The sequence below is a fragment of the Montipora foliosa genome, chromosome 5, assembly GCF_036669935.1.
Source record: "Montipora foliosa isolate CH-2021 chromosome 5, ASM3666993v2, whole genome shotgun sequence".
Classification (NCBI taxonomy): domain Eukaryota; kingdom Metazoa; phylum Cnidaria; class Anthozoa; order Scleractinia; family Acroporidae; genus Montipora; species Montipora foliosa.
In genome coordinates, this window is record NC_090873.1 from 37,355,803 (window position 1) to 37,373,302 (window position 17,500).

General features: G+C 41.6%; 1 protein-coding gene across 5 annotated transcripts in view; it reads right to left on the minus strand.

Moving 5' to 3' along the window:
• LOC138004100 (stimulated by retinoic acid gene 6 protein-like) overlaps positions 1-17,500 on the minus strand; it is a 116,787-nt gene that overhangs the window by 81,853 nt on the left and 17,434 nt on the right. For all 5 annotated transcript variants that reach the window (XR_011123733.1, XR_011123734.1, XM_068850510.1 and 2 more), the window contains exon 3: positions 14,271-14,356. Coding sequence is in view for 3 of the 5 variants with exons in the window: in XM_068850510.1 (XP_068706611.1) it covers positions 14,271-14,356 (86 nt within the window). In the remaining 2 variants the exon portion in view is untranslated. The remainder of the gene's footprint in view (positions 1-14,270; positions 14,357-17,500) is intronic.

A 17,500-nucleotide genomic window follows, 5' to 3' on the forward strand; every position in this document is an offset into this window, starting at 1 on the left:
CGTCAACCTTGCGAGTTCCACTGTTCTCAGCATCCTGGATGACATGGTGTTCTGTCCCTACTGGCTCTGGTATGGGAAGGCAGAAGTCTAGAGGTTCATCTACATCTCTGTCTTCACTTAAGTCATCTCTGCAAATGGTGCCACTACCCTCAGGAGATTCAAGCACATCTTCCCTCTCCTTCTCCAGGCGGCCTCGATTGCCAGTTTGGTTCCTCCGACTCACGTCCTTCTCCGGGTTCCCACGTTGATACAGCTTCAAGTTGTCAAAATATACAACCTTTGAGCGACTTACAGGGTCTCGTGGTCTCTTGATGCGGTATTTGACCTCAGTTGTACGTTCCAACACGTCGTAAGGCCCCTTCCATTTCCGGTGAAATTTGGCGGCCTCGCCAGGTCTCAGCTGAGGGTCGAACAGGAATACCTGGTCTCCGGGCTGGTAGATGCGCTCTTTGACGCCACGGTCAAAATACTCTTTCTGTCGGTGCTGTGCCGTTCTCAGGTGCTCCCGGACATCCTGGAAAGCATCAGAGAGCTGACTCTTCAACTGCGACACGTAATCTCCATAATGGTCAGGTGTTGCTTCTGGGACACCCACCATAACATCTAAGGGAAGCCGCATCTCCCTTCCAAACATAAGGGTGAAAGGGGTATACCCGGTGGAGATGTGCTCACTACTCCGGTATGCCATCATACAAGGCCCAAGGTGCTGGTCCCATGTTTCTGGGTCGCTGTTCACTTTTGCCAATAAGAGCCCCTTGATGCTCTTGTTGGCATTCTCCGCCTGTCCATTTCCTGCTGGGTGATACGCTGTTGTTCTAGTTTTTCGGATTTCGAGCATTTGGCAAAGCTCACCAAAGAGGCGGGACTCGAAATTACGCTCTTGGTCGGAATGGATGGAATCCGGGGCACCATACCGATAAACCCAGTTGTCCATCAGGGCTCTCGCGCAGGTTTTTGCTCTCTGGTTTGGTATGGCATGGGCCTCGACCCACTTTGTAAACGAACACTGGGCAGTTAAGATGTAACGGTTACCACGTTTGGTTCTGGGAAGTGGGCCAACGATATCAATGTGAAGTCGCTGGAAAGGGTAAGACGAAGGAATAGGGCGGAGCGGTGCCTTGGGCGTTTTCCTGGGGGGCTTGCACTCGGCACAGGTTAAACATGCAGTACAATGGTCCTTCACAGCTTTTGCAAGGTCAGGCCTCCAGAATCTGGCTTGAACTTTCCGTAACGTCTTGAGCTGTCCGAGGTGACTCCGTTCTAGCCCATCGTTTAACCGTTGCAGTGCTGGTTTTACAAGAGGTTCTGGGAGGACGATCCTGGGTTTCAGTTTCTTTGACCTCTCCTTTAGGCAAATTCGCAGTACATTATCCTTTAACTCCAGTAATTCGTGTTGCGCCCATATTGCCCTGGAGATAGGAATTAGAGAAAGAAGTTCGCCAGGTGATGGTTTGGGTTTGCTTTCTCCCATCCTTGCAATCACGGTGTTAATATCTGGGTCACTGCGTTGGGCTTGGGCAATTTCGCCCGTAGTCCATGAGAATTTCTTTTCCTGGGTCTTGGACGCCCCCTCTTTCGACTCGCTTTGTTGTAGGAATGCTGCGGAAACATATTCAGTATCACAACATGATGGGCAACTTCCATGTTTTCGTCTCGGCCTGCGAGATAATGCATCCGCGTTAGCATGACTAAGTCCAGGGCGGTGTTCAACAGTGAAGTCGTATTCCTGGAGCCTCTCCAGCCAACGAGCTACCTGTCCCTCTGGTTGTTTAAATGACATCAGCCACTTCAAGGCGTGATGGTCTGTCCGCATAAGAAAGTTTCGTCCAAGAAGGTAATAACGAAAGTGATCAATGAAGTCAACCAGAGCAAGCATTTCAAGACGGGTGGCACAATAATTTCTTCCGTGGCGGTGTAATGCACGACTCCCATAAGCAAGAACACGCTCGATACCATCAGGTTGCTTTTGAGAGAGCACAGCACCAATACCATGACCACTACTTGCATCAGTATCAAGGATGAAGTGGCCGCTGTTTTCGCTGAAATCTGGATACGCCAATACTGGTGGGTTCACGAGGCGATGTTTCACTTAACAGAAGGCGCTCTCTTGTTGCGGTCCCCACTTAAACTCCACATCTTTCCTTGTCAGGTAGTTTAGGGGTTCTGCTATCGCAGAAAAACCAGGGATGAATCGTCTGTAGTATGTCACAAGGCCCAAGAACCCTTTCAGCTCAGAAATACTTGTGGGAGTTGGCCAGTCATGGACAGCTGCTATTTTCTCGGGGTCGGTCAGTATCCCGTCGGCTGAGACTACATGCCCCAAGAAAGAGACTTGCCGCTGGAGGAAGATGCACTTTGACGATTTTAATTTCAACCCGGCATCTCGCAGCCTTTCGAAAACAGAACGGAGGCGGGACAGGTGTTCATCAAAGGTGCCTAACATGATGATGATGTCATCTAAGTATACCAGCCACTCTCTCCAAGTAAGACCTTGAAGGGCAAGATTCATCAGCCGGGTGAAGGTTCCAGGTCCATTGGTTACCCCAAAGGGTAGGCAGGTCCACTGAAACTGACCCCGATGTGTGACGAATGCAGTTTTTGGGCGGTCCTTCTTTGCGACGGGAACTTGCCAGTACCCAGAGGCTAGGTCAAGGCAGCTAAACCACTTTGCATTACCCAAGGATTCCAAGATATCATCTGACCTCGGAAGGGGTTGGGAATCTTTAACAGTTACAGCATTGAGCTTCCTGTAGTCTATACACAGACGGTAGCTTCCATCATGTTTTTTCGCCAAGACAATAGGGCTGCTCCAGGGGCTGTTAGATGGTTCAATTCTTCCTTGCATTAAGAGCTCTGAGAGCTCTCTATCAACCTCGTCTCGTTTGAACGGGGAAAGTCGACGAGGTGCTTGCTTGACTGGGGTGGCTGGACCGGTGTCGATGGTGTGTTCTAACAAATGGGTACGGCCTAAGTTGCCATCCCCAACGGCGAATAGATCTCTGTATTCTTCTAGGAGGCCATTAAAAGATTGCCTCTCCCCCTCTGAAAGTCCAGAAAAGTCAGCACGAATCCCTCGTTTCCAAACAGGCGGTTCAGGGGAAGGCGTTTCCACCCGAACATCTTGTTTTACCTTGTTTTCTGTGCAGGTTTCCTCCAAATCGAACAAATTTACTGAAGCGTCGATGTGATCAAGGGGGTAAAACTGAGCCACAGTTTGGCCTGGCCTCAACAGCATGGTTTGCTCTGAGAAATTTGCCATTCTGACAGGAGTTTTCCCTTCCTTTGGAACGGTCAAGGTGCATGCTATGCAGAACCTGCTTGCGAGCTTTTTTGCTGTGTTTTTCCTGGATCCTTCCAGCATCCCAGGAGTCCCGTCGTTCCGCTCAAAACCGGGTTTCAATTTTCCACACAAAACTACTTCGGTTCCCGCTTTTAACTTAACTTCCTCTTCAACCACGACACGGCAGATGCTTGGTGCCTTTCGCTGATAAAAGATTGGGATTTCTTTACCTTGAACGACGAACGTTCCAACATCGTACAAGATTCGGCAAGATTCCCGTTCGAAGAAATCCGACCCCAGAATACATGCGTGAGGAATGTCACGAACAACCTAAATGGGTACTTTGAAAAGTGAATTTCCGAAGCGCACTTTTCTTACTGCTCTGCCTTGTACGGCTAACTTTTCTCCATTTGCGACAGTCAGCGTCGCATTGAATTTTCGAAGCTTTTCCGGGCGGTATTGACCACTCTTCTACCACGTTTCTTCATTTAGGATGCTCGAAGTCGCGCCAGTATCCAAAAGGAGTGACACGCGAGTGTGATTGATCAGACCGGAAACATAAACACCACGGCCGCTCAATACAAACAAGTTTTCCTTTCCAAACTCCTTGTCATAGCATGAGCTTCGGGTCTTTAAATTGTTCATGGGGACTGGTCGACCCTCGGCAGGCCCCTCTGTCCGTTTCCCGATGAACTGAAGCAATCTCGATCTCGGGCATAATGGCCATAATTCTGACAACAATAACATCTAACTCTTGAAGATCTCCCGAGCGGACGTCTACGCGGTTCTTCTTGCTGTTTTTCCAACCTCTCGAGCCGCGAATTTATGGATGCCATCAAGCTCCTTAGCTCTGAGACTTCGAGAGCATTTTCACTCTCCTCTACAACATTCAACTGAGATCGCGGTGGTTTGTTTTCAGCCGAGTTACGTGAAGCTGCACGGGCACTTTCTAGTTGTCCTACCAGTCGAACGGCGGCTGAAAGGCTATCGGGTTGTTTGATAAACAACTGTTCACGACATCCATCACTGCAGCGAACACCCTCCAAAAATCGGTCTTTTGCTATTTCCTCCTTGAAACGGTAATCAGCATCGGGGTAGGCGTTCTCGGCTAACTCCAGAAGATTATCAGCGTACATTTCTACGTCCTCGTTGCTGTTTTGTTGTCGAGCTCGAAGAAGCAGTTTGTAATCCCCCGGGGATTTGCCTGAGTCAAAACGAGCCATGACACGCTGCAAAAAGTCCTGATACGAAGCGGTCTCGGGGATTCTGAGAAGTTGAACGGCTCGATATGCTGTTTGGTCTAGCAAGGTGACTAGAAATGTTTTCTTCTTCGCTTTAGGCCTAGGAATGTTAGCCAGCTTTGAATATTCGTCAAATTGCGACAGCCATACCTTGAAATTCTGACCGAGCGAATATGAATTCGGCTGCTTCAGAGCAACATTTCTGCTGATTGAATCGCCAGGACTTGCTTTATCCGAAGACTGTTTAAAAACCTGGGTCATTGCACTAATAAGCTCATTTATGATAGCACCAGTTTCTCCCTGTGGCGGAGCTGAAGTCGTTTCGGTTTTGACAGCGTGACCACCGATGGCTCCCTTCTCGCTGGGCGCGTGGGAAGACATTTTCGGTTCTTTTCCACTGGGACCGGCAGTCTCTTCTTCCTTTCCACTCATAATGATCCCGTCCCCTGCCACCAATGTAATAAACGGGTAAACAGGGCAACCGTGAAACGTATTCTACGGAACCAAATTCACTTTTATTACACACACAAAAGCGGTCTCTCTCAAAAGCACACACGTTCTAGCGCGCACAAAGCTGTGTCACGTGATCCTATGCCTACACGTGCAATTGACACACAAGCGATTGACGCGCAAGTGCCCAGCTCTTAATTGGCTTGATAGCTCAGCTGATAGAGCGGTGCAGAGCAATCGCACAGTCGACTGCATGGGTTTCGGCAAGCCCTGTTGAAGTCTTTCTTTTCTTTTCTTTTTTTTCAGGTTTTTTGCGCAGCTGCTTAAAAAAGCGCTACTATGACCAAAAAACAATTCCTCTTTTTCTTTAGATTTCAAAATATGTTAACTAAAAACAAAGTGACCAAAATTTTAAGCCCTGATTTCAAAGAGGCACCTGTTTATTTCAACCGGAATTTTCCTATTTAATTTTTACACCGAATTCATAAATTCAGCCAACTTGGGTCCACTTAGCGGCCAATATGACATCCAGGCGTTTCAGGACAAACACACAGTATTTTTGAGGAGCGAAGGAGAAAATGTACGATCCACGTGCGGAAAATTACATTTCTGGTCTTCTTTAAGTGCCAGAAGGTCATGGGTATTACAAAGTGATGAGCTACGATTTTGGCTGAAATGGTAGAACGATTCTGCTTAAAACTCAAATTGTAAACAGGCAAATTTTAAACTTCAGTAAGCTTACATCGTTCGATCCGGCTTAAGCTTATGCCATAATTGTGTAAAATCAAGCCATCTGTTTGAAGAAATTTAAAAAATGCTCTTGTTTTTCTTTTGTTTCTATTGCTTTTCTAAGAGTCGAAGAATACACCATTCAAGGAAAGGCAGTTTTCTAATTGATCCGGATCCGAATTCGTTGTACAGAAAGCGAAATTTGCCAAGCAACTTGCGAGTTGTGCTACATGTTGTTGATTCAAACTCTGGTGAGGTTTCTCAAACAACAAAATTTTCCGAAACCTAAAAGTATTAGCTGCTCTCTGATAGAAAAAATGCCGCTTTTCACGAAGGTAGAAATTAACAAGCTTATCGGCAAAAGCGGCTGGGAAGCATCATTTTGTCCCAACCAGCTGGAGGAAGGGGAAAACACTTGAGGACGTAAATGTGTTGGTATTATTTACAAAGTTCGTTCCTATCTTACCTTGAATATTTTAAAATGTTTATATTATAGTTTAATTTATTCCCATCTGTCGTACTGCACTGTCTCATGAGGAAGTACCTACCTGACTAAATTAAATTGTTTAATACTGCTAAAGAATAGAGTAGTTAACAATTATTCCATGAGCGCGCATTGGATATGGATGGTAAATAGCCAAGAAGGCGCGTAGCGCCGAGTTGGCTATAACCAGTCTCATATCCAACAAGCGCAAATGGCATAATGTTTTATTAAATTCCTTAAACTTAAAAAATTTGGAAGTACGAAATACGAGCGAAGAAAGCAAGAAAATCCGAGCGAAATCGAAAAAAACTTGATGAAGATGCGATGTTGTGTAATTGCCTTTTCGCGTACTTCTAAACGACGGAATTGATCCAAAAAAATGTTTGGCTTTAATCAGAGAGAAATTTCGCTTTCCGGGGAAGAATCTTTTAGCTTAGTAACGCTTAGCGCAATCATTTACCACCATATAAGGTCAAACTAAGGTATATGAACTGATAACCGAGATTAAATGAACCAATCAGAGCACGCGAAATGCAATATCCGAGGTTGAGAATTTAATAATAAGGATTATAACACAATCAGGCTGGCCAGATCAAAGCAGACCCCTGTTTAGTAGATTAGGTATACTGAACATATTTCGAATTACTAAATTACAAATTGGTGAGCTTGTATACAAATATCAAATTAACTTCCTTCCTGATATTAATGACTAGTTTTAAATAGCAGGCAGACATGATAGACTACGTTGTGGAAATTATGTTAATTTATAAGTTTGAGGTAGAAAGTAAACAAACAAAACTAACGAAACAAAGCAAAACAATGACAGGGTGCAACTACAGCTAATAGCTCGGGCTTCGGATGTAAGCAGATAAACTTAAAGAGCATTTCTAAGGCTTTGGAGAGAGGAGCATTTTTTATATGTTAAGGTATTTTATTCCAATTATCTGCTGCGGCAAATCTAACACTGAATTTGCATTAACTAGTTCTTGGCGAGGCATAAACAGATTTTGGTTTGATCTTGAACGTGTACAATATCGATGGACCTCCCTAATGTTTGTGAAATAGGAGATATTAATATTAATACCTTGTGTTAATGCTAGATTAGGTGTGCGAACACTATTAACCCTGTGGGTTTTAGCTGGAAAAATCCCCACTCCACATTTCTGCAAAATGTATTATTCATTTGTATTGTTGTATCTGTGGAAAAAAAGAAGCCTATCAACCTATAAGGACGAGCATCTTAAGAACAGAATGTCCTAGCGACGACAAGCCTTTTTATTTTTGCTGTAAGTGCTATCACTGCTTCAGAGCAAGTGACGAACCACCACAATGTGTATTGTGTCTGGAGGTGTCGTGAAACTCCGCTTGTTCATGCCTGGCGAGTAAGACTGGTTATTGTAACCGCTATTTGGCTCATACGCTTAAAATTTGTGAATTTTTTTTTTTTTGAAAGTGAAAGTACACAAGATCTAAACAGTGCTGCGGCAGCAAAATCCTGAAGAGGCATGCATTAGAAAGCTTCAAGCCTCACCAGAGGTTGAATCAACGGCAGCACAAGTCGCACCATGCTTGGCAAATTTTCGCTCTGTGTACAACAAATTCGGATCCAGATCAATAAGAAAACTGTCTTTCCCTTGAATGGTGTGTTCTTCGACTCTTAGAAAAGCAATAGCAACAAAAAGAAAAATAAGAGCATTTTTTAATTTCTCCAAACAGATGACTTGATTTTACACAATTATGGCATAAGCCTAAGCCGGATCGAACGATGTAAGCTTACTAACGTTTAAAATTTGCCTCTTTACAATTTTTTTTTTCCCGTGTCGGGAAAAGTCTCTCCTATCACTCCCTTGCTAAGTGGGGTCTTTGTGCGTAGAGTCTTCCGCGGTAGGATTTCAGGGGGTAGTAGAAAGGCGTAGATTTCTCTGGTTTGAAACAGTAGAATATTTCATTAATCTGCAATGGCGTCAAAGAGTGGTGAAACGCAAATGGCGTTTTGCAGGATCTTTAAGCAAAATGTACCCTTATGGAGCTAAAGAAACGAACGTAAATTGGATAAACAAGACAGGCGGTGAAAAAAAAAAAAGTAGAATATTAAAAGCTATGAGTAATGGACTTCGACAACAATCTGTCGCCCGTCGAGCCGTAATCAAAGTGAGCTGTAGTTCTAATATTGTACAAGTGTGGTGTTTTGTACAACACTCAAATCAAATGGAAAATTCTCTAGTAACTTATGGGTTTAACAAAGACAGAGAAGGAATTGAACAACTTGGATCTGTGGTCTCTGTTGTCTGGTTTATTTGTATTTGTTTGTACTCAATTCTGCACAGTCTTCCGGTAAAAGGTAAAGTATGCTCTACGAGCCAAAAGGCCCATCAAGGCCAGAGCTTATTCCGGTTTTAATGGCATGAAGCGACTAGGTGTATTACTACTCCCCCCTGAATGGGATGCCAGTCCATTGCAGGGTTACCCCCAGCATTAGATTCACCGGTTCCCATTTATACACTTGGGTGGAGAGAGGCACCATGCGATTAAAATGTCTTGCTCAAGAACACAACACAATATCCCCGGCCAGGACCCGAACCCGGCCTCCCACAGTCTTCCGGTAACAAATGGAAAGTTCACTAGTTCTTGTTAGTCAAAGATTATTTGGAACTGAAAAAGCTTGTTGCCCATTTTTTGCTTGATAATTCAAGTGAAGGTTTTTCCAGTAAAGGGTTTGATGCTGAACACTGGTGGGAAATTTATTTAGTTGCGTTTTTGACACAGAGTGTAATTTGACATGATCGACTTTCTTGTCTTCACGCATGTAATGAAATAGGAAGGGGTTTTTTGCCTCTAATAGCAAATATGTTGTTTGTTTCAAAAAATATTTCGCTGGAAAAGGTGGCCTTAATGAATTCATCATGTTATGTAATATGCCAGCTTACGTGGATAGCCTTTATGGCAATAGTAAAGCATTTTAGTGTCAAAATGAGGTAAGCGTCTTTCTGATGTGTTAAGGTAATTCCCTTGAAATTGTTCTACTATCAAACATTTTTGGAAACTTGGAATAATTAACAGTCATGATATGAACATTAAAAAAATGCAATAAAAAAATGGGCTCACCGTGTTTGTTTACGCGTCAACAGGCTCTTAAAATGAGGTATTTTTTACTGGTTGCGCGTTAAAAATTCGAATCATCTTAATACATAATTAAGTCTTGGTTACTTCAAAGACACAAAATTTTATTTTGAAAATAAAGCTTCTTTTATTCACGAAAGCATTATTGCTTCATTTACGCCGTTTTTGGTTGCCTGGTTGTGGGAATAGTACACTTTTTGGGACAGTTTCGTGGTTATCTTGAAGTCCTCGACTTGGCCAAAATACACCCAGTACGGAACTGTTATCCAAAAAAATTCATGTTCTACTATCAAACTTTCTTTTCTTCTTCAAATATGTTCTTTATTAGACTGTTCTTAGCAAATACCTGAAAAAAAAATTGGAGATCACCGTGCTCGTTTGAGAGTAGCCTGTTCCAGGCTCTCAGATAGTCGAGAAAACGAAAAGAACTGCGTGTGAAAAGCGAGTGGGGGCTTGGGTCGAGGCGAGGCGGGAGAGCCTGTAAGCATCTCTTTAAATTCTTCATTCCGCCCACTTTGCAAATAACCTTTCGCATGTCAAAATGTCAATGTCAAAGTGTTGAAAAAGGGCGGCATTGTGTGGTCCCACGCGAGTTCAAGCGCGATTCTTTTATTGTTGTTCAAAGGTGATGCGTTAATTCTCGCTTGTGCGAGTACGTTAGCCAAAATTTAAGACACTTTTAGGAAAATAACTTTACAAGCGAAAGAAGGCATTGTCAAAGCAACCGGGAAACGAGTGTCAAGGAAATCACCGACGGAAGATTTAGCAAATTCGACCAAAAGACACGACCAGTTAGAAAGCTGCGAGTTCCCGACGCTCTGTTGACTTTTCCAAGGAAAACAGAAACCCGACCATTGAAGTTTCTGGCCTAGATGATAAGATGGTCTCATCAATAAACTTCAGCTCTGATGCATCAGGACAACCGATAATGAATATAAAAGATTGATATTTCATGTGGATGGCTTCAATTGCATTTGCAGTATACAGACACGTGAGACACGTAGCCATCACCTTCGCTTCCTGAAAATCGCTTGATCTTTTAAAGCTTTAAGACATACAACGGAAATACAAGCCTGTTTACGGCAAATTTTTTTGGGTTTTTTCTTTTTGCTCTCATTTTTTCGAAGGCGATGAAGGCAGGAATTTAATTGACCCTAGCTGGTGAATTCGAATACGCAGCCAAGTATTTGCATAAGAAAGAATAACAAAATATTGTATTTTTCTCGTTCGTCAGAGTTTTCAGAGAGCGCCGTTGAATGATAACAATTGTGGCGTGCAGGGGACATAATAGCTGTGTCAAATGCGAACTATTTATCGTACCCGGTGATGCTATATATATATCGTAAGCGGTGTGGAGAGATGTCGTATCACAAAATTGAAGCGCTTTCGCAACGCGCGGCAGTAACTGAAAATTTATGCTTTTACCAAAACCAGTTGGAAGCATTGCAAACGGATCGTTTTTTCGACTTATTAAAGTTGAACAGACACAACGTTTGCTCGAATCTGAGGGCTTGTACGTTTGGGAATACTTTAAGACACTCGGCGACAGAGTTGACCTCTTTCTTTCGTGCTCCGCGCGAGAATCAAAATGATGACGAAAGTGTTGATGTAAACTGTCAAAATTGACCAATCAGAGGGTATACCAGGAGCTGGTATACCGGAATGAAGAATTTAAAGAGATGCTTACAGGCTCTCCCGCCTCGCCTCGACCCAAGCCCCCACTCGCTTTTCACACGCAGTTCTTTTCGTTTTCTCGACTATCTGAGAGCCTGGAACAGGCTAGTTTGAGAGAAAAGACAGGACAGAGGTCTTTCCTGTACAGGGGAGTAACAGCTTGGAACGGTTTATCTGTGGGCGCTAGAGACTATAGTCTAGAAGAGTTTAAAAAATATGTGGCCGGAATCGTTTGTAATTAATATATTTGTAATTTATATATTCTGTAAATATTATATTCTAGTACATATATTTATTCTTCTAAATTTTTAACTTTGTATTTTTTTTTTTTTTTTTTTTTTTAATCTTACGTTTTAGTTCTTATTACGCACAGTAAATTGTAGTTCTGTAGATAGAGGACCACCCTAATTAACTTAGTGTTAGCTTGGTGATATCCTCTGTAAATATTGTTTTCATTATGATTATTATTATTATTATTATTATTATTATTATTATTATTATTTCGCTATCGGGCGTAGTTTGAGGAATATCTCTTACGTTTTGTACACGCACGCGCTCATATGCGCGCGCTAATGACGCGAAAATCGTGTGCAGTAGGGATGCGCAATGCAATAGGAATCACCGTAACTTAATATAAATATACCATGCGAGCCTCGTGAGTTTGTTATTCTCGTCTGCCGTAAACTTGATTTGCCCTCTCAAAATTACCTCCAGAACATACATTTTACGTAAAACATGCTTTTAGAATGATGTTCTTGTCCTATGTGGTGATACTTGACGATTTGGGAACATTTTGGGAAAAAAAAAAATATTATTACGGGTCACACACGCAACTTGATCACCCGAACTTGCCCTATTTTGCATAACATCCACTTGGCCTTTTGACATCCCATTGAAAAAAACTCTTAAAATATTCGCGGACCGGTCGATTTCCGTGAAATTTAAAAGGATAATTGTTAACGAATATAGAAAGATTTTCACAATAACTAAAAATTCCTGTCTTAAGCATGAGAATTCGACGACGAGGTAAATGCGACTAAATTTGTTCCGTGCGTTGCTATTTTTGTGATTTGACTGTTGCGCAAATTTTGACAGAGAATATTAAATTATGAAAAAAATATCTACGGATAGATCGTTAAAAAATCTATATTTTGAACATAAAAGATGCAACGCTTGACGAGAAATAATATTTTCGTTAATACAATGTATTTGAAAGAAGAAAAATGTTGCAGGAATCGTGACGCAGTGAAAATGATCCAGTTAACAAAGTTGCATACGTGCGTTGAAATGTGATACTCGACGAGACAGGAATTTTATTTCTCTGACAAATGATTTTGTCATTGTAGTGTAAAATGAAATTCATTTGGGAAGCCAACAATATTTCTTTAACTTCCAGGTTAATCCAATTTATTGCTACGACTTGGCAGTGCGAAGATTGTTTACATGAAACTCACGCTTTTTGAGAATTTTGAGTGTCATGAAATTACATCATTTGCGTGACAATATATCCCTTTACTCTAACCCAGAAACATTCAGATAGTAACAAACTTCATATTTATTAACCATTTCTTCTGCTTTTGTACTTGTGAGCGATGTGATTTGTGATAATTCGCAAGTCTGTTTCTATATCTCATGGATGTTCGAATTTTCAATTACATGGCCACTCAACCTCGCGATTTTGCAAATAGTTCACCCTGAAGTTAAAATAGATACGTTCTCAGGAACCCGATAAAGACGGCTTCCTGACCCGACAGATGAAATGTCAATATTCAGTTAAATATTACAACAAAATTAAAAAACCAAAGACGTTGTTTTCCTCTGAAAACGACGAACGATTAACATGCTTTCCCGCAGTTCATTCAGTTGACACAAGGTGATCACGTGCACCTTTATGGTTGCCTAGCACGTGATCAATTTCTTCCTTTTGACAAAACATCATAAAAGTCTTTGGATGAGAATTCGGTTCAGAGCTATATATAAAAACTATGTTTTTTTTTTTCCTTTATCTGAGAAGAAACGAGTGAACTTTACTCAAGAGCGTGTTTTGTTATCTTTAAACTGAATTTATTACTAAAGCTCAAAAAACTAAAAGACCTCAAAATGGGATAGGATATTACAAAATAATTAAAGGTGTGAACGTGTGAGCCAAAGGGCCTCTGCTGGCGCGACATGTGGGTGACCTCTCAAATTGTCTTAATGACCCCCCATTTGAAAAAATTAACTGGAACGCTGCCGTTCATTACCACCCAATTCAGTGCCTTCCTTTTTTGTGTAACACGTACCACCGGCAACCCAGTATACGCTTTATGGAGAGTCTAGTTGCTGAAAGTTTAAACCAGTGAGTAAATGACGTCCCTTTTCCTTAGATCCAACCCTCTGAGGTCCGGTTAGTCAGTTTTGAACGTGAGTAATGGCGAACCGCGAAATCCAAAACTTACACTCAAAGTAAACAACTTTTGGATAAAAATCAAAGCTCAAGATTTTGCTAGTCTAGTGTTAAGCAGTAACACTTTCAAAATCTGAAGAAAGAAAAGGAAGGGATTTTTTTTTTTAAATAATAGCAGTTTAAGGTGGCTTAAACCAGTTTCAACCCTTGAACGAAACGTTCTAATATTACAATGTTTGGCACTACAACACTTTATCACTGAACAGCAATTTTACTGTACCATATCAAAAAGAATATCTGTAAACGCAATCTTCTGTTTTCAAAAGAAAAAAAAAACACTGAGAGAATGAACCTACACTTAAGACACGACCATAACTTATAACATTCCCAAAACATATAGCTTGCAAATATGCTGTCTTTTTGTAGGAAGATAGCGCTTGTTCCCGTTAACTTCTTCTTGGTCATGTTGGTTGAGCAAAGCAAAGAAAACGCTCATATGTTGGACGAGAACAGCTTTTCTCTTTCTTTTGGAGGCTGCAGTTTTATAATTTCGTTTGTTAGGAAAGAGTTAATATAGAAATTTGTTTATTTATTATGTCGAGATAAAGGAAAGAGTTCCAGACATGAATCAGGACACGATTATTATTAGAAAGACATTTGTTTCCAAAGGTTCTTTTCGTACTTCAAATGTGCCAAATTGTTTTGTGGACCAATAAGGTTGGCACATTCATATCAATAATTTGACGTCATCGGTATTTTTTTTACAGTTTTCAAGGTAAGACTTTTCGCGTTTTAAATTTCATCTTCAGTCGTTATCTTTCTACTATTTCACCGTACTCCTCACAACTTGGATCCAGAAGGCAACAATTGTTTTTCAAAAGTTGACGAGAATATATTGCCACTTACACTGGAAGCCCAGGTCGTCCATCGCAGAACTCAAGTTTGAATGCTTTGCGTCGCTCAATAATGGCCAGGATAAAAATGATAGCAAGCTAGAAAAAACAACAACAATAAAAATAAATAAATATATAAGCAAATAAAGAACTATTCTTATAAAAGGATAAATCAATACCGCTTATCATATGACCCTTACGGTCTCGAAAATCCCCGTATGAGGGTCCTAACGTACGCATAAGATAGACTGGAGCCAGAAAAAGCGCATGACCCTGTAAAAAAGGTATACATTTTTTAGAAGATTTCGTCAAGTTAAACAGACGGAAGAGGGAAATATCACATTGAATCATTTTTTTCTGAGGAAATTCATAGCTTTTCTGTAAAGACTGTATCTTTGATTCTCAGTTCTCTTAAATAATCCTTGGAGACCATATGATAAAACACTTACTGACCGAGTCAGGTCAGGCCAGGCGGGAAAACATTTGGCTCGAGGCCATAGCGCGGACCTCACTCCGCTTGCTTCATCTGCCCTGACCTATTAGCCAAATATTTTTCCTTACAAAGTACGCGCACTACACTTGGCTAGATTAGAGGGCCGTACAATACGGTCTCCTGGTTTTAAAATTCAATTTTTCGTCCTGTATTGAAAGACCTTAAGAATCATTAATTCCTCATTTTAAAAAGCATAATTAAAAGTTTCGTCCTTATAGTTCCAGTCTATGTATGGCCAGTTCATGTATGGCCCTCATGTTTTGCATTAGGGCCCGTTAACCCTTTGAACTCGGCTGGTAAGATATTTATCCACAAATTTTAAGATAGATACTCACATAAACATTCATGAACTTTAATCTCGATTGGAAGAAGGCATTAACAAAGATGGTGTCTTCGAGTAAATAATAGTCGTAGTGTGAGAGGGAACAAAACAACTACACGTACTATATTCAATCAGCCTCGTCCACAGGGCGCTTTTCCCAAAGCCAGGGAAAAGCGCCCTGGGGAGACGAGGTTGATATTCAATATTAAATAAATGGCCATTGCTAACTAGCCACAATCCAAACGATGAAACGGGTTGTAAGCAATAAATTATAATGATTATGTTGATACGTCTAACAGCTAATCGTAATTTTAATTCCTCGAATAGTTAATCAGCCAAGCAGTGTGCAGGCCGTTTGTAAGATGAACGTTTTTTTTTGTAATTATGTCCATGCGATTTGCTGAGGCTTAGTGACAAAGCATTCGAGCTTGTAATGTGAGGGACATAAGTTCGACTCTTGCTCAATCGGATTTGTTTTCCAATGAAGTATGACGTACTAATTGGCTACATTTACATTTTGGGGCGTTCTTCCTCATGATCTAAATCATTTTTATATGATAAGCTCAATAATGCACGCATGTTGATTGGTTCTCACCTATGATCTATTAGAGGGCTGACGCATAGCTAACATCACCATCAAAAACTTTTAATTCTCTTTTATATGCCATAAGCCCATGAATTCATTGCTTCATTGTAATTTTTGAATTGGGTTTCTACAGACCGTTTTATATTTTGATTTATTTTCCCGCGAGACCAGTCCTTTTGGCCACATGTTTAATATTTTTTAATCAAATTCTACAAGATGCTTCGATATTCATGAGAATTTCTCATGACAAGGAGAAATTGGCGGAGTTTGAGCTCTCAAACGTGAAACCGCTTGAACCCGAAAGATGGCGAGCGTGCAAGCTGGCTGGAATACTGAAACCAATGAGAGGCAAATTAAACGAGGCAGGTGCAAGACTTACGGAACAAACACATGTACCATTCCTACACTTCAACCAAGAACGTTTGCGGGGTTCCCGTTCTCAGGGAGTGAAAAATGGAGGAAAAAGATGGCTAACCAAAGGAACTTATTAAATATTTAAATTGTGACCTCTGGCTCTGGTCCTATGAAGGACGGTGACTCCCGAGGGACGTCAGTATATTTTGTCCCATCTCTTCTCCTTAGCAATCCTATCTTGTTGGCGCCTATGTAACGGCAAAATATAGATCTTGCTCTCCTCGCTGAAACCAGGCTTAAGGCCTCGATTCCTGACAACCCAATCAACATCCAAGCATATCAGTTATACAGAAGAGACCGACAAAATCAAGACCATGGCGGTGTTTGTTTATATGTCAAGGACTCAATTCAGTGGGAGGTACTGCAAGAACTACAGAGTAATGATCATGAAGCGCTCTGGGCCATCTTGAGACCTACTCGCTTGCCTCGCGAGTTTTCCAACTTAATTGTTGTAGTCGTTTATCACCCGGACCAGCATCCCGACACCAGTGATGCAGCGTCGCGCGAGTACCTAACATCATCTCTAGACCATATTGAAGCAAAATTCCCGAACAGTGCTATTTATATCGCTGACGATTTCAACAAATTTGACTTCAAAGCATCAACTAAATGTGACCAGCTCGAACCCATAATCATGATCCCAACACTGGGCCAAAGGACGGCTCGACCATATATACACAAACATAAAGGATTACTACAAGGCACCAGTCAGTGGTCCAGCTTTTGGCCTCTCAGATCATCTGTACGTGTATCACGGTCCTGCCCTACATTCGTCAGAAATCGCAAGTTCGGAGAAAGACCATAAAAACACGCGATAAATGGCCAAGTGACGTTGCTAGTCTTGGTCGATACCTTTTGGAGATCCCATGGGATAACGTGCTGAGTCAAAGTGAATCAGGCGGAGACAAGTTGATCCCAATAGCAAGGGCCATCAATTCTGGTCTTAACATAATTATGTCTAAACGTTCTGTCCGCGTTCATCAATCAGACAGGCCCTGGCTAAATCCTGATCTTATACTGCTTATTCATAATAGACAGAGAGCTTTTTCATCCGGGGGCACGCTCCTATTGAAGTTGCCTAGTAATAATTTTAAAGTGGATCGCGAAAGGAAAGGTGTCGAGAGAGTTACTATAAAAAAAAGGATGCGGGACTTGAAGGACACGCTCCCACGTGATTAGTGGCATGAAGTTAAGCACCTTTGTGTCAATGGCAGAAATGCGCGGAAAGACCTTAGGTCTATTTTTTAAATTTACACGGACTGCACTGACCAAGAGCTCGCTAAAAAAATCAAAGAGGCATTTGTCCGTATGATGCGATACTACATTCCCTTGTCGGATGACGCCTTTGTGTTACTGGAAGACGACGAGCCTATAATGATGAGGGTGGCTCTTTTGCAACACGGCTAAGTGAGATCAGTGTCTCAAGAA